The sequence below is a fragment of the Aristolochia californica genome, unplaced genomic scaffold (assembly GCF_029961685.1).
Source record: "Aristolochia californica isolate CCGP_79_NKW_82.1479 unplaced genomic scaffold, dmAriCali1.0.hap1 SCAF_12, whole genome shotgun sequence".
Classification (NCBI taxonomy): Eukaryota; Viridiplantae; Streptophyta; class Magnoliopsida; order Piperales; family Aristolochiaceae; genus Aristolochia; species Aristolochia californica.
In genome coordinates, this window is record NW_027181793.1 from 26,060,488 (window position 1) to 26,081,093 (window position 20,606).

Sequence of the window (20,606 nt, forward strand, 5' to 3'; positions counted from 1 at the left end):
TCCATGGTGCCCCACCCTATTCTCTGCCTTGCAAATATTCCAAGGGCCCCCACCCCACCCCTGTTCTGTTCTTTCTGTTGTAGATAGGAGGAGAAGACTTCATGGATTGGGACAGTGATCGAGTCAGTTTTAAAAACATTGACACAGAAGTGCAGTAACATATCCTTCTAAGACACAAAAGCATTCCATCGAGCCAAACATTCTGTCTTGCTGTCAAATGAGACTTCGGATGTGGAATTTGCTATTATAAAAGATGCCATCTGCAAGTAACAAAGGAGAAGAAGAGCTTATCCAGAACAAAGACCAATGAAAACAGCTCACATTTGCCAGCAGGGTTGAATTTTCAAAACCTGCCACGAACTCGCCAATTGCTACCTCAAAATATAACATATAAAGCTCAAAATATCTGCAATTCTGTAATGTATGTTTTAATAAATCAAAATCTATTTTTTGTTGACTTATAAACAGATTAGAACTTTGATGAATTAAGAGAGGGACAGAAAAAACTACATCTAACTATTTCTTGTTTGGAAAGATCACTCACGGTGCATGGCTAAGCACAGCTTTTATAGAAGGTGCAAACAGCCTTAGTAACCAAAGCTTCAAACAAAAATTTCCTGTCTAAATAGAAAATTAATGAAAGCAAAAGCAAAGCTTTGCAGGAAGTCTTGCGAAACTTCCCAACCTCCGATTAAAGAGGAACTCCCTGATAACACATAAGCAACTGCTCTATAGCTGCCCTTCAATCGGTCTTTCAAATTTTATTTGCCACTTCTCCAAAACAACATGAACATCAGCATCATGCAAAGTGCCTCCGCCCTTATCAGGATCTCTAGAAAAAAAATTACCAGATACCTCTCTGACTTAATGGCAAAAAAATCATCCTCAGTTGTTCTCACTATTTCTCTATCTTTACTCACTCCATATGACATGGCAGTAAGGAAATCACAAAAAATTTCTGTTATGCTAATAATATTCAGTCCACTTTCTTCAGCTTGAAACTTCAACAACCTCAGCCTCACTATAGTCACACTTTCCAGAATTTTCATCAATCTTTGAATCATTACAGGCTCCTTTTTCCACCTCAAGATCCTCACTAATAGAAGCAATTATGGAATTTGAGTTCTGATTCTCTATGGAATTTGCATCTTTGTCATTTGAAGGATGATCAGGGTTTTCTTCACTTACTTCTACAATAGGGTTTCCGGCATTCCCTTCCTCTTCTCTTTGGACTATGTTCTCACTTGCGTCGACAGATATTGCAGGAGATCCCACCAAACTGTTTGGGGATCCTGGAAAACCATTTGGAGACACCACAAGACCCTCTGGGGTTGCTATTAACCCATGATGAGAAACTGGAAAACCATTTGGCCCAACAGAGTAACCATTTGGTGAGACTGGATAACCATTTGGAGACACTGGGTAGCCATTAAGTACCCATGGTTGGCAAGGTACGAATTCAGCAGCATGTGGATTCATTATTGTAGGACTAAGCCGAATTATTTCACCGGTATTTTCACCATTTTGTGACCCAGCCTTGTTACGTGGGACTCGGTTTCTATTGTAACCACCACCTGATAGACGTGGTCCATAAGGAACTCTTGCTGTTGCTGACTGATGGGGAGACCTACGTACTGGATTAACTGTCAGCATTGGAGGAATATTAAGTGGTGGGGGCAGTATCCCTCCGAGGTCTTTGAAGGCCGGCAAGGGTACTGAGCCAAAAACTGGAACCATGGATGGATTAAATGGTGGGGCCTCTGCTGAAAGTTTTTTTCCCATCTCTTTCTCCGTTTCACATTCACTCTGCAGAAATGGCTTGTCACTCTCAGTTCCGCTGGATGAATTGTGCTTATCAAGTTTGTCCCCACTTTCCACCTTAGTCATCTCTTTTCCATTTTCTCCATCTGGCGATAAAAGCTCCTCAGTTTCACGTTGGCCAGGCAAATTATGTGAATCCTGATTTCCACTTTTTACTTCACTTTGAGGAATATTGGCATCTTTCACTTCTTTTGACATAATTGATTGATTTCCAACAATCAAAGTAGCTGTTTGGTCTTCTTCTTTCTCCAGGTCCACTCTTGGTTCCAACAACTTGGGCCGAGAGGAAACAGGGTCGGACTCTTTTGAAGCATCAAAATTCTCAGTTCCTGAATCAATTTCTTCACCTACTTCCACCTCTTTCTTCTCGATATTCAAATCCTTTATTTCTTGAGAGGAATCAGTCAGCTCTACTTCCTCTGTTTCTAGCACTTCTTCATGACCCTTAGATAGCACCATGTTCTCTTCTTGCATAAGATTGTGATCCGCTTTTCCTTCTTCTTGTTCTTCCTTTAGTACCTCTTGTGCCACTTGGACAAGTTCTTTTTCAGATGTTTCTCTACTTTCCTGATGATTCTGGTTCTGTCCTGCTACAGCTTTCCCAATTGTTCCTGGTGGAGCAATTGCCACTTCTTTGTAGGACAAAAGCTTTCCAGCTGATGCAACACTTGAAAGAGGGGCCACTGCCTTGGTTGATTGACTGGTTGCAGCAGGACTAGCTGGTGCAGACTTTGGACTAACAGATTTCTCTGAACTGTTTGCTGGAACCATAGGTGTTGTTAGCTTCGGGCCGAAGATTGAGCTCTTAACTAGCTTCTTGGGAACTATACTATCAGTTGGCGGAGCAGAAGTCTCGGTCAGAGAGGGTCCTGGGGATGTGAAACTGGTGGATCTCCCCCTATATCGTCCAGATTCTGAATTGTTAGTGTAATTTGTGGCCAATTTCGCCAAGCTTGGTCTTCTCAATCCAGACGATTTTCGATTTGCAGGATAGCGGCCTTTAGGTACTGCTTCTTGCCATCCTTCATCAGAGTTGTCATCGAGTAACTTGTCATCCTGGTGGGTAATTTGTGGCTCATCAACCACAGCCACGAAGGGTTTCCCTTCTTTAGAATCCAATGACCCAGCTTCGGTTTCATTTTCTTGGACAATGGTGTTATCAGTTGCAGAAACATCTTGGGAAGGTGTTTCCTCCGTTTGATATTCATCTGGAGAAGTTTCATTTTGGCCTGATCGTCCTTTAACCTGAAAAGAATGAGAAGGTAAAAAAACGTCAAGGACCAAAATATGTTTTGAACAAGAAAACAATTGCCAAATTCACAGTTACAATGCTCCACTTGGTGCATGTGAGAGGTATGTACCTTCGCACGGGCATGTTTCTTTTGGAAATCTCTTGCTTTCATGTCTGCATCTGGGTTTATGTAGTCCAGAAGATCTGATACACTGATCCAAAATTTAAAAAAAAAGAAAAAACATTAAAGTGGAAACTTGAATAGAGTGAAGTTCCTAATTGATATAGTTATCATCATTATGAAATACAAAAGCCTAAAGCAAATCTTCAACTAATCTTCTGAAATGAACAAGATCATTTTTCAGATATGTGCTAAACAAATACATCTGTTACCCGTCTCATCCTTCCTCTTGAGCTTTGCATCAAGATACAAAAGAATCTCAAAACAAAAAAATGCAATCAAACTTTAAAGTTATTCCTATATTACCTTATGAAACAAGCATTTTTTTCACCAAAATATTGACTTCAATAATTTCTATGACTCCTAAAGTGAGTGCAAACCCAATTATTCTATCAGAAAAATGTAATTCAAAGGAACTACTTCGGAAGGCATGTAAGGGAGTTACCTGAGGTGTCCTTTGCTGGCAATGGAAGCATCAGGCTTTGGAGTCCCATTTCGTGCAGCTTCTTGCTGCTCTAATGCCTTAGACTCAAAATACTCAAGCCATGCAGCAGCATCCTACATTGGCAGCAATGCATTCTCAAAAGATCTTTATTTAAAAGATTGCTAATAAATTCATATAGAAATGAGCATAATATATGATGTTCAATCTGAACAGCTAATTTTGAGGCCACCTGTGTACGTAGATCTTCGAATCCAAGTTTTGCCTGCAGTATCTGAAGAGTGGTTTGTTCATGCTGAACACTTAATGAGTAAGCATCCATCAAAGAAAGAGCAATTGCAATGGCATGATAGCTAGCAGCAGTCTGTACAATAAACTTTTTCTCTTCAGAAACACAATAGAAAAACAAAAAATAACCTGAAGGTACCTAGCTTGCTTGGAAAGGTATATAAAAAACGATATGAAATACATAGGTGAAGAAGAGTCAAAACCTGTATGTGATCAGCTCCAAGGAGTCTCTGGTTACATTTTAGAGCCTCATGCAGATACCTAAGGGCAACGTGGATGTTTCCAAGGCCTTCTTCCATCATAGCCACATTTATATATGTGGCAGCCGTATTTGGATGTGAGGGCCCACAAGTTAGGTGTAGAAGATACAACGCACGGTTGACATACCTACATATATTTGGCATCATCAGTTTCTTTCGATCTTATCACAAGCTGGACATTGTAGACCTTATTGGCATATGCTAGTACACATAGTGCGACTTACTTCAAGGCCAATTCAGTGTGTTGAAGGCGATAGTAGAAAACAGCAAGGTCACCATAACTTTTCATCGTGTCTGGATGATCAAGACCCAGTTCCCTCTCATTTATATCTAAAGCTTTCTGTTGATAGATTGTTGCCTGGTCATAGCGAAAAAAAATAATGACCAGAAAGCTTCTTGGTATCTGGATGTGAAATGTCAAAATAGCACAGGCAGAGGCATAAAATAAAAACAAAGTGAATAGAAAACCAAGACGTACCTGGTTGAAGTCCCCTGTATGGTAAAGCACCACAGCCAAAAGACTGTATGCTCCTGCAGTCATTTGATGATAAGGGCCACATACCGCCACTAGTTTTGAGAGTGCCTTTAACATAGTAGCAAACAAAGTAAAGTTCAATGTAAGAAGATAATGCCTGCTTAACAAATGTAAAGAAGACAGCACAGTTAGGCAGATGATTTCAGTACCTTGGTACCATAGTTCACTGCATCCTCTAGTTTCCCTTTATCCAATGAAGTCTTAGATGACTCTAAAAGTGTTCGCCCATCAGCAGATGAACATGCCACATGCTGTAATACAAAAATGCAAGTTGCAAACTTTTTTCTTCAATAAAACCTTTTTCACACTTCACATAACACAACAGTACAGAATGATTCTACGAGAAGGGTCATTTACAGAAATTGCCCTATCTAGTTTGTAAGGGATAAGATTTTGTAGCAAAATTTAATATACACAGACTTTTCATTCCTGTATTTTGCTAATTCACTGGATTTCATTAAATGCGGTTGAAATTTTGCCAAAACCATTCAATAAGTTATGATAACAACAAGCAATTCATTTATGTACCTTTTAATCTTACCTTATGAATGGGGACCATGCTGATGATATCATTCCTCTTGAATGGAGCTGGTGTGTCCATATCATAGTCTCTAGGGACCAGTTCCAATCCAACCTGGTAAGCGATAAATATCAGAATCTCATCAATTTTAACTGGGTGAAAATAAAGAAAAAAGCCATTACTGAAGCTACATGAAGAAAGGACCCGGCATTTGGTACCTTGCGGCAAATCTCACGAAGGATAGCGAACTTTCTTAAATCACGACAACTTTCATCTTTCATGTTCCATCGAAATCTCTTCCAAAGAAAAGCTTCCACCCACTTCCACTTGAGGTTACTGTCACTAGTAATGTCTGAATCGGCCTTTTCAACTGATGGGGACCCAAGCAAGATATTTAAACAGGAAGCTACTGCAGCAGCTAAGTTGGAAATGTTATCAACTGATGCAACAACTGCCTGGAGAACATGCTTATAGGCACGAACAACCATCTCATGTATGCAGAGAGACTGTACATGAGGAAGCTTGTTTGCAAGTTCTACCTGATCCAATCAACGGAAAATTACAGAACCAGCAAAATATTCAGCACCTCAGTCCATTTCTTTCATATTCTAGTTAGCTTTTAAAATGAAGTGTTAAGCTGCAAGGTCTCAGGCATTTTGAAATAATAATTAGAGGTTTACCACACGTCCTAAGGAGCACATCTGCAAACCCCTGGTGTGCATAAAATCAGTCAAGGTCCTCCCATCTACTGGAGAGAGTTCAAGAGCACCAAAATCTGCTACCTGATACGAGAAATTAGAGGATTTGATACTCCTTGAATTCACTACCTAGAAAGGTGATTTTTCAAAAAAGGAAAACACAATCATGAGCAAGGATGATTTAAAAGTTACCAGCTTTGGCAATGCTGTTTCAGCATAATACTTATGTGCCATCTCAATCAACTCATCAGGAGACTGTCAATGAACCAAGGAGTGTCAACTAAATACAAGAATAAGAATATCTGTATGTGAATGCGCAAATTATGTTGAACTGAATTGAAAAAGTGATTTTTTTTTTGCTTTCTTTTTTTTAACAAAAAGTACCAAACAACCATATAAAGAAGGATTTAAGAGGAAAATTATGACTTGAACTTGAAGACCGATTGAAAGTTGAAGATCAATAGTTGATTCTTATAGGCAAAGAAATGCAGCTTCTTGTAGCAGTTTTCTCAGCAGGCATAGAAATAAGAATTTGACGGGAAAATTGTCTTGAACTGAAAAACAAACTGAACCTTAAGATGAAAACCAGTATCTGATTCTTTTAGGTGAACAAATGCAGCTTCATGTAGCAGTTTTCTGAACAGGCATATAAATAAGAAATTGATAGGAAAATTATGTCTTGAACCGAAAAACAGACTGAACCTTAAGATGAAGACCAGTATCTGATTCTTTTAGGCGAACAAATGCAGCTTCATGTAGCAGTTTTCTCAGTATGCCTTCTTTTTCTGCTGCTTGTTTCTCCTGGTCTTTCAGGTCAAGAACAACTGGAGTGGTTGTGTTGGACTTGCCAGATTCACTATATGCAGACCTGTCTCTTCCAATATCACTTTTAATGTTTTTATCATTTATCTTCTTCTTGATTTCTTTTAGCAGTCCCCCTTGCTTCCCAAGACCCTTTATAGTCGGCTCCACTTTGATTTCTTCACTTTTCTTAGGTTCAGACTTCTCCAAAGCCTGATTTTGCAAATGTTGGACCCAACAAGCCCCAAGCTCCCATCTGATAGACTTCCTAGGCTTTGTGACCTCCTCTTCTAATTTCATTATACTACCTTTCAGTACTTTCCGTACTAACAACCTTGCAGACTGTAGTTTTTCAGAGTCTGAATCTTGTGAGCATGGGAGACTAGCAGAGCTTTCGGGAGTGAGTGATTTGTGCAGTACCATCCTCAAGCTGGATGGGAATTTACAACATATCAAGATCACAACAAATAGTCACACTCGTCTAAAATTTGCCTCCACTGGAGAACCTAATATAGTTTAGAAAATTATCTGTTCATGTTCAATCACTTCCATGCAATTCACACGGGTATTTATGAAGTATCATTTACACATGGCAAATAGGTTATTTATGTACGTTCAAAATTACTCTAGTAGCTTCAAAAACACTAGATATGTAGCAACTTACCTATTAACATTCATCGCATTTGCCCCACCTTCAGGTTGATCCTCCATGTCAATATTCTCTGAAATAGGATCCCCCTTCCAATCAATCTCCACCTGAACCTTGACATCAGCAGTATGTCCGCAATGTCTAACAACTACAACAAGTAAAGTTGCAGTATCCTGCAAGGGGACTATGCTAATTGAGTTAAAACCTAAACTTTCAATTATTTATCATCTTTTAGGGCAAAAAATTAATAAAAATCAAAGAGGGCTAGCAAATCTTACATGAACTGTAGCACTCTCATCAGCAGTTATTCCTTTGAGTAAATTTCTCTGAGCTAGTTCCTCTACAGACATTCCAGGAGCCTGACTTCCATCATTTTTACTCTCCAACTTTATACTTGCATCAGGCACATCTTTAGTCACTGTTATCCTCAGATCCCCTACTTGTTCTTCATGGACAAATGCACAATGAGTGCCACTCCCTTTTCCAGATGAGCTATTATAACTCTCAATGAGACGATTGATAGTACTGACAGCTTTAAAAACAGAAACATCGACAAATAAACTGTGAAGTAGGAAAGCTTTTCGATCTCGGATTTGTCTCTCTTCTTGTGTCTTACAGGACATGGATGCGAGAACTGAAAACTCCTTCGCCCATGGCCTAAAATCATGTTTCCCATCTCTTCCCTGACCCCCGCCATGTCCACCCCAATTTTCATCCTCAACAGGAAGAGGAGGGAAAATAGAAGCGGCATCAACAACTATAGGTGGGACCAACCATGTGTTTGCCCGAAAACCATATGGCAGGTTACCAAACTGAGATAAAAAAAACCCTGAATCAGTAACCGAGTGTTGGATTTGAAGTGTAAGAACTTTTTGAATCCAAAAGACAATCTCTTATCCAAGGAAGAAAACCACCTTATTGTGCTCTAAGAACGCTTTCATTAAGGAACTATAAGCCTGGAGCCAAAATGAAATAAGTCAATTCCCCTCCATTCAGAATTTATCTCAATAGGCTGTTTGAACGTGGCTAGAAGCGTGACAACTACTTACACCATCAAAAGCCCGACTTATCTTCTGCAGTAATCCCACCAATGAATGGCTCAAAAGTGGTAGCTTGCCAGCAGGGTAAAACCCTTTACTCGAGGCGACAATGGTAACCAACTTTCCATTGCAGATCCTCACCTAATCAGAGAGAAAACCATCCCAAAAAAAAAAAAAAAAAAACACAATTTTGAGATTCATGACACAGGTTCATAAAAGAGAAGAAATACAGCATTATTTGCTCTATGAAACAGATAGCATTGCATATTAAACAAAAGATAAATTACCGCATCATCGTAGAAACTCGGAAGCGTGAAAAAGAAAAAAACAGAAAACAAGTAAGAGACATAAAAAGGTAAACTCACATCAATTTGGAAGAAATCATTTTCACCCTTGTCCTCCCCAAACGGGCGCGACGACCGTCGAATATCTGCACATGGTCCAATGACATACAAGTTATCCATACCTCAAATTCTCCAAAGTAGAACTCCTATGAAGGTAGAAAATATTCACTGACATTGGATGGGCGATGAAAGGTCCGCAAACGAGAAAAACTCGTAGAATGGGCCGAGTTTCGGATGAGGGCACATGGAGGTACCGTCACCTTTCTCAGCAGAGTCTTTGGTCGCGGCCTCCGCGGCAGCAACAGCCGGCTCCGTTTTGGCTTTGTGGATGCCATTGGAAGGAGCAGGATTGGGCTTCAGGGGAGACGGACCAAAGGAGGTGGTGCAGGCTACGATGTCGAGAAGACGGCGAACGTGAGAGATACAGAGCTGTTCAGTATAGTACTCTGCATGGAGATTAAGGCAAATTGGTCAGTCAGCTTTTTCTGTTTAAGCAAATCTCAAATTCTCAACCGAAGTCTTCTTTGACGCGAGCTCGGATCTCAGATAAAATTTGGTTTTAGAAATAATTATATAACAAATTATGTTGACAAGTTTGCCAAATATATAATAAATATATAAAAATTAAAGAAAAATATTAAAACCTAAAAATCCTTAATAGATTATATATGTATTTTCATTTTTCAACCAAATCAGCTCGACTTTCCATTTTTGGAAATTTCCCAAATTCCATTCCTGTAAGCATCATTTTCCCAATTAATTTGACACAGAGACAGTAGATGCCTTGAGTTGTAAATATAATTTTTTAGTTTTTCATAAATGTTTCGTTGGGTGTGGAGTGCGAATCTATCGGCTACTGTCATCCCTTCTCAATCTATCTAAAAGATGAAGTAATGAATAGTTTACGATCGGTTGATCATCAATATTTCCATACAAAAAATTCGTGCTCAGGCTTCAACCTGTGAAAGATTTAGTAATACCTTCCACGACAGTGACATGGCATGGTTTTAGAGAGATGACTTCTACAGAATCCTTGAGTCTGCTCCCTCGTACCTGCAGACGTAAAACAGTAAAACTGAGCATCAACACAGTCATGACCTGAAGAAGCCTTGGAGCACTTAGGTTAGTGGAGACTTTGGTATATCCGTAGTTGAGATTTTAACACGGGCAAATTCTCCCAAAAACCAAGACCCTTGTCACTATGTAAGTGGTCCTCGTTGATATAGATAGGCAAAAGACCCTGAAAAAGGTTAGAAACTAGACAGGCAAAAGAGCGAATCGAATTCCTTAAGTACAAGTTTAGGCTGTGGAATTGACTGTGGGCTCGGCCGCCCCCGAAACTACGAACACGGCGAAATTCAAAGGAGGAAAGAAAACGACGCACCGTGTGCATTATAGCAAATTCAGCGCATTGTAGGAAACAGGGAATTTATACGTACCTCATGGGACAAGGAGTAGTTTGTGAGATGGCACGTGTCGATATGAACGGCTATCAGCTTCCGTACGTCCAAGATCCTGTCGGTCGAGATTCCCTGCGCAAGGTAGCAACTCTCGACTACTTATAATGCGCACCACGCGTAATTTTAAGTCGTGGGTTGAAGATCCAAGAGTCTGTCTGTTACCTTGAGAGTCACTTGAGAGTAGTCAGGGATTTCCACGGTAATGTCAAGTACGGTTGGCAGAACTGGGAATTTGAAGAACAACAGCTTTATCAATTATCAGAACGAATAAAAACGAACGGAATGCAACAAGAAAGGCAAACTGGCGAAGAATTGGAAAGAGGAAATCAATTAATTTAGGAAGAGAAAAGAAATATGAATACAAATACGCGCATACCTTTCTCTTCTTTCTTCTTCTTCTCTCCTTTGGTTTTGTGAGGTTTCGCTTTTCCAGTTTTTGGAGCCATCTGACCTCAAGCCAAGCTTCTCGCCGGACAATTCTCGATTTCTAGGCCAGAGTACTGATTAAAAACGGTATATATGAACTTGTAATCTCTTAAAATGCTCGGAGTGCATGATCAATTCCGCAGAACAATCTCTTACTTGTCGTCGAATTTCTCTTCTTCTAATGAGAGAACATCGTTTCCATACTCTTTGCTTCCGGATTTGAATCAGGAATGACAAAACAAATGGAGCTGGAATGACAGCACTATTAAGCAGCTCGACACAATTCACATTTTCCTCTTCAACCAACGGAACTTGAAATCATTTGAAACTCCGTCCAACTTCAAAACGAAAAAATAGCGAGTCTGCCTTTTTGCTTTTATTTACGTTTCGTCTTCGACGAAAGAGAAAATCAGTACACCATGGAAACCCGAATCTCAACTCCCTTGCAGACTTCTGTTTCCTCCGACTGGCCGGTTCCCGTGTGAGAGTGCGTAGAGATCTAGAGAAAGAAGAAGTAAATGTAACTGCGATATTGCTTTTGAAGGTTTTTCTTAATAATTTAGGACTGCGAGAGAAAAGAGAAAAAGAGAAGGATATGAAAGGAGGAGAGCGGGGTAGGAGACAGATAGGTCCAGTACGCGAGAGACAGAGAGAAAGAGATAGGATAAGGTAGTGGCTACATGAGAATACGAGGCTGGCGATTTCAGGCCTCTCGTTTCTCTTTCTTAAAGATCAAACCTCCCTTCCGTTTTCTGCTAAAATTTCCCATGCTCTCCAATCTCTCTCTCTCTCTCTATAAAACTCTATAAAGGAAACAAAGAAAAGAGAGTATTGAATGAAAGGGCGAAGTGACGTCAGCAATACTGCCATGTACTTCCCTGACCTGTTACGATTCTTACCAAGCGATTTCTATAGAAGAAAATCGTCCACGAATTCACGTTAATAGTTAATATTACAAACTTGTCATAATGCTCTCTCAAAGGGCAACAGCTGCTTGTACCTACGATCATTTGCAAGTAGAAGAAAAAATTCAAGGCGATAGAAACGATATGAGAGACCCAATTATGGGCCGATTCCTACTCATATGTAAGGGACATCTGTTGGACCCCCTAGGAGGGGATGCTCCCTTCTCCTGCTTCATTGCAAGGGAAGGGAGAGGGGTCCTTCCCTTGTTACTGTCAACAGCAGAAACACTCGCTAATGTCAGCCTCCTATTTATTTAAATTTTCTTCAATTTATCATTTTACTTCTTTTAGAAAAAAAAAGAATTGGAGATCTTTGTAAAAAGGGGAAAAAAAACTAAATATGCTAAAACTCTAAGAATTCAAAATTAGGGTTAGTACTTTCTTTGCTTATATTTTGAGGAAGAAAAGGTCCTCCCTCCCCCTTCCCGACAGAAGGTATTAAACATTAAGGTGGAACCTCTGCCTCTGTTTGTCGAACTCTCTATAGATTCATTAGAGCACTTTCGCCGCGTTTTCTTGACCACTTGTTTAATCTCTTACTGACTTTATATGGAGGACAAAGAATGGCAGGAGGTCCTCTGGGACGGGAAAATTGGAGAGCAAAAAGAGGAAGGCAACACGAAGGCCCTTTCCAGCACTCTACCTAGTGGGCTCTCCGCTAGTAAACTTGGTCAAATTGGTTAATAAACCCAGTCGTTAAGCACAGTTGCAAAACTTTTCTGGTACTCAGTATTGTACCTGACCAGACAACCTTCCTAATGTTAGCTATTACGTTCAAATACGGCATAATATTCCTCTCTGAATAGCTGCGAGTCTTGCGATTTTCCCCTGATTTTCGTGGGCCAGGCCAATGTGAAGAGTTTGTAGTTTTCACACTATCCAAATCAAGATTGTCGCTTTTGATCCACTGTTGGTCCGCTTTGCCAGACAAGGTACTGTTACTGTCATTCTGTTTACTGTTTTACCTCCAGTTATAGAGCCAGTCCCTTCTACTGGAGTCTGGGTGCTGCTGGTACTTAGACTAGGAAGTTCGACCGTCGGTTGAGCCGGATGGAACGATCATGACATGACGATGACAACATATATGCTCACATCATCCTATCACCGTTATCTGAACAGTGCCGCGTGGAACGGAGGCTGGGCAGTGACCACGATAACTGGGTTTCCTGAATAACCTAGAACGAAATATTCCTTCGAACGAACGCGCAAACATAACCTCGGCTTGTATGGTTCTCATTAGACGTCGATTTTGCTCGGTTTTCTTATAAATTTCAGTTTTTTTCCGATTTTCTGTTCATTTGACTTGTGCAAACAGAAAGGGTAACACCTACGTTTAACTTTGGGTGGTGTGTGCAAAACCGAAAGAAAAACTGCCAAACAGCCAAAGATGATCGGCTCTAACAAGTGGCACTGGCAGATCTACACTAGTTGAGCGAGAAGAGATGACGAACGGACGATTGACAGGCATACGACCAAAAGTGATACTTATGTTAGCCTCAGCGTAAACGTATCACTGCATCCCACCGGTTGGGCCCGGAGCTACAGTGCTGAACCTTCACGGCTTAACACCTTAGCAATATAATCCTCTATATACATATATCTGAATGCATTGAAACTATAGACCAACTTCTCACTTCTCAGTGAACGATGCAAATCCCGCCGTCGTAAAGGAAAAATAGTTCTATTTATCTATACGGTTTCTGTGCGAATACCGTGTAGTATAAACTGGCATACAGCAGCGCGAAAGACTTTCGCACTAATGGAACGAAACGTTTTCGTTGTTGGAAAGCCGGGGGCGTAGGGTTAGAGCTGCAGATCCTCTGCCAATTCATCCATGATTTTTTCCACTTTGGACAACATGTCTGCGTAGAAACAAATTGCAAGGCATTAGAAGAATAAACTTTCGTAATCTTGAAGCTTTAACAGAAACCACCGTTTGTGGAATAGGAATGCACGAAATAGGAACCTGCGGTGGCAACCTTGAGTCAACCCACAGGCACTTAGAGCCAACCATTTTATGTTGAATCAGTGGAACCATGGTCACAGACTCGCTACTATACCAGATAGTAATGTGCATCCCTAGTGGAAAGATTCCGCAAATAGCTTTCTGAGCTTTCCCCCTCTCCCCACCCCAAACTTTCCTAAGGTTTAAACCTATTCACATACCATGGAAAGAAGCATCCGCAATGAAATTCTGCATCCAAAAAGTGTTTTACAACGTATTAGAATTACCTCAACCAACATTTGTAGATGAACTTGAGGATGAGGACCAGGGAATACCTGGATCTGGGACGCGAGATCAGATTCCTCCACCACCAGTGACTGCCCTTTCATATCCACTCTCTCTTTTTTTGGAACGCCAGCAGAATCTGCAGAAACAGCAAAGTCTTTAGAGAAGTAACTGTTCAATTATGCTTTTGGCAAACGACCATATGAAAGATGTGCGCTATCCAGTGAGTATTCACCGTTGAGCAAAAATGTATTATCCACTCCGATGAGTAGTTGAGCTTTTTAATGTCTTTGGAAAATATCAAGAACATGTAAATTCTCAGTGTTAGAGGTCTGGTTTCTAAGCAGCAAAAGATGTACCCTTGGGCATGAAGAGCAACTTAAATGTAGTCCTGTATTCTTCTTTCCTTTTTATCCATACCTTGGAGATTGTCAGTTGCACATTCACTCAGTAGGGATGTGAAGCTCGGAGGCAAGGATGATGGTCCAACGGGATGCAAATTGTTAGGATGATTTGGAGTCTGGGAATATTCCTGTTCCTCACAGTAGACAGGAGTGGCTGGTCTATAAAATCCATATGGAGCTGTATGGCTTGAAACCTCATCCATTCTGGAAGCACAGACTCAAATATGACACCCTCATTTAAAGCAGAAACAGAAAATAAACTAAGCAGTCTGCTCTCTTTAACCTGTGGGGATGTTCATTAGGAGCAATGTTTTCAAAACCTGATGTAGTTTGACTACCAATATCGTCTTTTGAAGATTTGTCAAATGCATCTCTCGAACTTTCCTGGAAAAATCAAGAATCATTTGAAAGCTAGAGAAAGAAGATGAAGAATTAGTAACAGCTTAGATTTTAACTCTCAGATTGCTTGTGTTATAGCAAATTATTTGCGTCTGAAGATTATATTTTTGCCATGGTTAAAAAATGTGTTGGTTCAACACCAATTACAAGCTGCAACTTTTCATGAGTTTAAATTTGTCCAGCATGGGACTAATGTCACCTATCATAGGCCTCAAAATCAATATGACAACTCACGGATGATGAAGACCACTTCATGGAACAACTGGATACTTAATATACTAAATGAAAGAAAAAGGTAGAAATCTGTCACTTAATTGATTTCAACTGGTTCACGACATTGGCAGTTTAAGGTCTGAATACACCACAACCTCAAGTACTTCAACATGCAGAATAATGCTTCCACAGGAATTTCATTACACAAGTTATCCCATAGAGCTCATACCAGAAATTAATGATTTACGTCAAAGCCTAAAAACAAGAATATTTCAATTTTCCTTATTGCACCCTTGTTATATAGTTTCTTCTTAATGAAATCTTTCTCATTATGTTCAAAAGATATAAAAAACAAAGTTTTACCAATCTGTCAGATTTCACAATAGTGCAATGAAACTACTGAATAATACCAAAATAAAACCTTATGTTCCTAGTTTTTGCGATTCTTAGTTCTAAGATCTCATGTCGGTGGAAGGGAAAAGAAATATCATAATATGTGAACAAAGCATCAATGATTCACGTAAAGGAGCACAAAGTTTTATCATAATCGTGAAAAAGAATGAAAAGCAACAATCATGAGAACGTTAGTCGGTCGTGACTGTTTCCTCGGCCACGATTAGTGTGAGAGGAATTTCCGAAATGGGGAGAAGACGCCTGATTTGCCGTGAATGCCAATGGAGGCCGCTGGAAGCTCCAACGATTTCTAAAAAATTTCAAAGTGCTCTGCTTTCGAAACCAGATCCGAAAAACAAGGGAGAGGGGTTTGTGCCATTTGGGCAATGGAGAAGCTCGATAAATCGGGGCTGAGACCGCGAAGAAACTAGTGCACCTTGTCGATACCATCGATAGGACGCCCGATAGCATGAAGTTGGTCGCATAGTGCTTTGAACGCTCGAGCATACGCACTGACCACACGGGTGCCACGCTTCATCAGTTGAAGATCGTCTTTGAGACAAATTTCACGAGCCTTGGAGCGGTAGCTGAAAGTATTTTCAAGAGCAATTCACACCTCACGAGATGTAGTCAGGTTGACGACTTCAGCCATGGCCTCTTCGGAAAGAGACGACAGGAGAAGGCTGAGAAGACGCTGATCTGTTGTCTTCCATGCCAGAAACTTGGGGCTGGCGTCTGAGAGGTGGGAGGCTCAAACGGAGGAGGTGGCACAAGGGTGCCATCCACATGACCCAGCAATCCTTGGCTGTCAAGAAGAAGAAATTGACTCTTCCATAGGAGATAGTTGGAAGATGAAAGTTTAATGGTGACCATTTGAATCATGGTGTTGAAGGGAAGGAGATCGGGAGAAAAATTTGAGCTCATTGAGGATCACGGGAGGTTAATCCAGGTATAGTTCTGATACCATGAAAATATTTTGCAAAATTCACCACACTGTAGGGGTGAGTATATTGCATTCATATTTATAAGTGATACAAGTTGTTACAACCCAAATTGGAGGGATTTTACATTGATTTGATTTTACAATAAATGGAAGAATGGAGCTTGATTAGCTCCTATAATTGATGGTCAGGAGTCTCTATATGGAAGCCTGTAAACAGGGCAGATAATCTCAATCAACTGAGATTAAGGCACAAGATCTTCAACACTGTGATTTAGGCGTAGGATCTTCAACACCAACCACATTTAGACAAGCAAATGAAGACCAGAGAAATACCATTCTCAAAAGAAGTTTTCCTACTCCAAAATTAGCTGACAATTTTAGCAAGTATTAGAGGATTTTTTATTTTTTTTTGAAAAGGATGAGATTGCAAGTATTAGAGGAAATTAAATTTTTTATCATAGGTCTTTGTTTCCGAGACTCAAGTGTACCACGGCCCAATAGCTTAAATCCAATCGATAACAGTCAACATAGACTTGTGACAGGTTTTAAATAGAGACCATTAAGAAATTTTGAAATAATTTGTAGAGGGAGTAACTTTACCTTGATAGCATCTAGAAACTTTTGTACTTCAGAAGCTTCAGCAAATCTCAGAGCAAATTTCTGGATCTACATATCCACAACAAACATTAACCGATAAAAATCTTATATCAATAAAAATATAAGGTCAGCAGAATAACACTTTTCATCTAACTAGTATCTAAAAGATCATAATTTTTGCTGCTCTGCTGCTTTACAGGGGAAAAAAATTATTTTGGATGTTCAAAATAAGCAGCATGAAAAAAGAAATTTTGATTAGTATTTTCTCAAAGTAACTCGTTAGCAAACAGTTGACCAGTTAGAGTCTCATCTTGATGACCTTCACAGTGAGTTTGCAGGTTAGATACAGGTGCTAGTAAGGCAGATAACAATCGTGAGATTAACACCTCAAATGTGCATCAGTTTTGAAGTATAAACTTATTTCAGCTGTTGCTCCTGTTTTAATTATGTAAAACTTCCAACTAAGAAGATGGAGACAGGTTTTTCTTTCAAAAGATCAAATGTCCGGAAGGAACATGTTTTTTAGTTGCTCAAAGTTTAACAGTTCTCCAAGAATCTACATGGTTTTGGTCACAGGTATGAGCAATGATCCCCGTCCACAATTACTGTCTTGACCATTAAACTCTTGCACTATTGTTCCCATGTTATCCATTTTCCACTAATTTTTCTGCAGGTCACATAATAACAAAAAACAGCATAATTTGTATCCGACCACAATGATAAAAGATATATCTGTAACATGATACTCTCAAATCAGAATCATGCCACAGGAATGTCTTCATCAACCTTCTACAGGAGGACAAGCCACTTATCCTCATCCTCATCCTCTTTGACGGGTTTCAATTGACCAAATATGGGCTGGATATTACTGCTTGTAAGGACAGAAGACGTGAAACCAAAATCCGGATGTCCAACTCATTACCTCTAATGGAAAAGAAAGGCATAAAACTATCTGACCGAGAAAATTTAAATGTTACGAACGCACATGCATAATCAATGTATTTAAGCATTCACTATGAACCAGAGGTCCATATCCAATCTGCTAAGAAAACAGTAAGGATGAATACAAAGATAAAATCATATCTAAGACCCTATTTCCCACATAAAGACCATCTCACCCATCATCTGCACCAAAATCAACTAAAACATGGGCTTGAAAAAGATCAATTCAAACACCAACCATACTCGTACTGGCATAACTTTCTAGTTGTTTTATTTTTTTCTAGTCTTATGAGCTAAAAAGAATAAACACAAGTTCACTATTCCAGCAAGGGTTGCAGGTCAAAACATCCCAATACTAGCAAGAATACAGCAATTCTGAGACAGAGAGGTTACCAGACCACAGCCATCTTTATAGCTAGCAAATATGACTCTGCTTCCCAAGAGAGGGCAGTTGGGAGAACATGATACATGAGGCCATGAAAAGTTGATGTTAGCAACAAAGTGGTCTTCCTGCATGAGAACATACAGTAAAATGAAGAGTAGAACTTTCACCTTTCTTTATACATCTCTCCGTACTTCACAAGAAAGAATTATTCTTGATGTTGATAACGTTATTCAAACTCAAGTATATAAGATATCCCATACAGCCACAAGGCTTCCATAAAAATTAATAATATTAAAAATTATAATAATTAACCAATAAAAATATAAATAAAATAAAATCGATGCATGATTTTTTTTACATTTCATTAAAAATGAAAGATTAGCCGCTTACTGCCAGTTCTCGGAGAGAAATGCAGCTCTGAAAGCAAAGCAAGATATTATTTCAAAGAAGAATAAGGGCACTGATTCTAAGCCTCATAACTGCTTCAGCTCCAGAAATCAAACCAATGGCCTAGTTTTTTGAAACAATCGAATAAGCGCTCAAAACATTACGAAAATTTTCTTTCATTTCTGTTGACGCAGAGCAAGCGACATTGAATCTTTCACGTTAAGAGCTCTTCATTAAAGAATCCTTATTTTATTTTATCAGCGATTAGCCATTCAAGCATTGCAATAAGGAGACGTGGTCCATAATCTTCTTAAAAGGAGATCTTAGAACATCTACATTTAAATGAAAATGGATTTTTTCTTTTATTAAAACATATGAAACAAAAAACGCTTAGAAGGATCAGCGGGCGGCTTCCACTTCAACGAATCAAGGCAAATGATAGTTTCTTGATCAACACAAACTCAAAAAAACCTAGTAGATTTCCGTGTACTCTGAAGAAAGAGCAAAATAGTGACAGATATACGCATGTAAGTTTCAGATTCCAATCCGATGGATCTTCTCATTCCAAACGATCCATGCGACTTGAAAATTTTCAATATCGGTAAAACGAAAGGACGAAGATATGAGAACAACGCAAATAGCTGGGCAAAGCGTCAGTCCTATAGTAAAAGAGTAAAACTACAGATATTTTATTCCTTATTTTAAGATGTATAAAAATAACTCCCAAAACGTTCACTAAGCAAATTTTGGTACGTCCACTGAAACCTTAGAATGAATCAAAAAGATTAAAATATCCCCTATGTTAAACCTCCATATAAATTTTCAAAAGCTAGAATGGAAGCCTGGAAATTCGTATTAAAATCAAACATAATGCGCATCGTGAACTATATGACGATCTGAGACAATGAGCTTAACAAATTGTATCAGACACTCGAGAAAAGGTCGAAGAGAGGCCTACAACGCCTCAATACTTCCAGGATATAAATAAATAAATAAAATCGACGGACGAGTAAAGAACTAAAAGAAAAGAACCAGTCCTCCGGTGAGACTTACATAAATCTTTCCTCGAAGCAAGACAACTAGAGTCGTGAGAGAATCCGAGAGGATGAAGACTGATGCAGAGTCAGACGCCAGAAGCCAAGTGCCTCTTGAAATATTCCTCTTCCTGGATTTTAGTTTCAGATGTCCGGAAAAAGATGAGGCGAGAGGAATAGCGAAAAAGCGAGCATACTCCACCGTCCAGTGACACCGATCTTTAATGGCGATATTGGAGCACGAATTTTCGTCGGGAAGTACAGCGAGAGCTCCCGCCATTTCTGCTGCTGTAACAAAAACAAAAGGAGATAGTGAAGCGGGTTACCTTAAATTTCTTATTTATTAGTTTTTAGGGGAGGTTGAAGTTGAAACGAGATCCGCTGTACCGAGACGTCCAGGCACCCGACCAACGGGTGTAAAGTTACTAATATCTAGATTTTTAGGCTAACTGCCGGAATCAAGAGGTTACGCGAAGGACTGGTTTCACATGGATTCAGACTCCGCAGAAATGATATTTCGAATTCAATGATTTCCCGCCAACCATAAAAGAACACTCGGGATTTGGACAGTGAGATCTTGCGTTTCAATATCTTTTTACGTTATATTTACACAAGGAGCGCGTATTTTCTCGCATGCGACGATTGGCAGCGGAACAGCTGCTCCTTTCAAGACTATCACTCAAGATTAATGAATCCACTCAATACTATCGATCTATTTTTAAAGGTAGTCAGCCTGCATATTTATTTGTCTAAAAATGGGCCCCATTACTCAGTACCTATTGTGGAGAAAGGGAGAGGTTCCTGCGGTTTATACTTGTTATCAATATTCAATAGCAATTGAAAAAATCACCTTGAATTGCTTTCGCTGATGAGGAGAGAGGGCCAAAAATATTCTTTCCGACCACGATTAATTGTATCCCAAGTTTTTTCAAAAGCCAAATTCCAAATAAAACATTACTGACCTTAATACAATTAACACGATTAATGAAGGACCAAATCGGTAGAAGGAAAAGCATCT

General features: G+C 39.5%; 2 protein-coding genes across 2 annotated transcripts; both read right to left on the bottom strand.

Annotated features, from left to right (window-relative positions):
• Nucleotides 1-343: 343 nt before the first annotated feature.
• Nucleotides 344-11,213, bottom strand: LOC137945311 (protein REDUCED CHLOROPLAST COVERAGE 2-like). The gene is made up of 23 exons (XM_068791146.1): nt 10,647-11,213; nt 10,433-10,494; nt 10,250-10,342; nt 9,791-9,863; nt 8,984-9,256; nt 8,832-8,896; nt 8,476-8,607; nt 8,341-8,382; nt 7,705-8,238; nt 7,442-7,599; nt 6,679-7,207; nt 6,169-6,231; nt 5,959-6,060; nt 5,497-5,817; nt 5,300-5,392; nt 4,908-5,009; nt 4,702-4,806; nt 4,448-4,581; nt 4,167-4,350; nt 3,908-4,039; nt 3,679-3,791; nt 3,183-3,264; nt 344-3,066 (listed from the first exon to the last, which is right to left on the bottom strand). Exons 1-23 carry the CDS (start codon nt 10,714-10,716, stop codon nt 991-993), a joined length of 5,538 nt encoding a protein of 1,845 aa, XP_068647247.1. The 5' UTR covers nt 10,717-11,213; the 3' UTR covers nt 344-990.
• Nucleotides 11,214-13,193: 1,980 nt separating this feature from the next.
• On the bottom strand, nt 13,194-20,575 carry LOC137946985 (protein POOR HOMOLOGOUS SYNAPSIS 1-like). Its single transcript, XM_068793279.1, has 9 exons — nt 20,551-20,575; nt 19,608-19,876; nt 18,176-18,292; nt 16,844-16,909; nt 14,579-14,679; nt 14,312-14,499; nt 13,942-14,030; nt 13,828-13,855; nt 13,194-13,523 (listed from the first exon to the last, which is right to left on the bottom strand). Exons 2-9 carry the CDS (start codon nt 19,866-19,868, stop codon nt 13,465-13,467), a joined length of 909 nt encoding a protein of 302 aa, XP_068649380.1. The 5' UTR covers nt 19,869-19,876; nt 20,551-20,575; the 3' UTR covers nt 13,194-13,464.
• Nucleotides 20,576-20,606: the final 31 nt, after the last annotated feature.

What these genes read in the sequence shown, in the direction of transcription:
- LOC137945311 (XM_068791146.1), bottom strand. Translation starts at nt 10,716, where the DNA reads ATGGCTCCAAAAACTGGAAAAGCGAAACCTCACAAAACCAAAGGAGAG. An exon ending in GAAGAAGAAAGAAGAGAAAG is followed by an intron (nt 10,495 to 10,646) that starts GTATGCGCGTAT and finishes TCAAATTCCCAG; the next exon opens with TTCTGCCAACCGTACTTGAC. An exon ending in ATGATTTCTTCCAAATTGAT is followed by an intron (nt 8,608 to 8,831) that starts GTGAGTTTACCT and finishes CTCTCTGATTAG; the next exon opens with GTGAGGATCTGCAATGGAAA.
- LOC137946985 (XM_068793279.1), bottom strand. Translation starts at nt 19,868, where the DNA reads ATGGCGGGAGCTCTCGCTGTACTTCCCGACGAAAATTCGTGCTCCAAT. An exon ending in TGCAACTGACAATCTCCAAG is followed by an intron (nt 14,031 to 14,311) that starts GTATGGATAAAA and finishes CTGTTTCTGCAG; the next exon opens with ATTCTGCTGGCGTTCCAAAA. An exon ending in ATCTCGCGTCCCAGATCCAG is followed by an intron (nt 13,856 to 13,941) that starts GTATTCCCTGGT and finishes TTTTGGATGCAG; the next exon opens with AATTTCATTGCGGATGCTTC.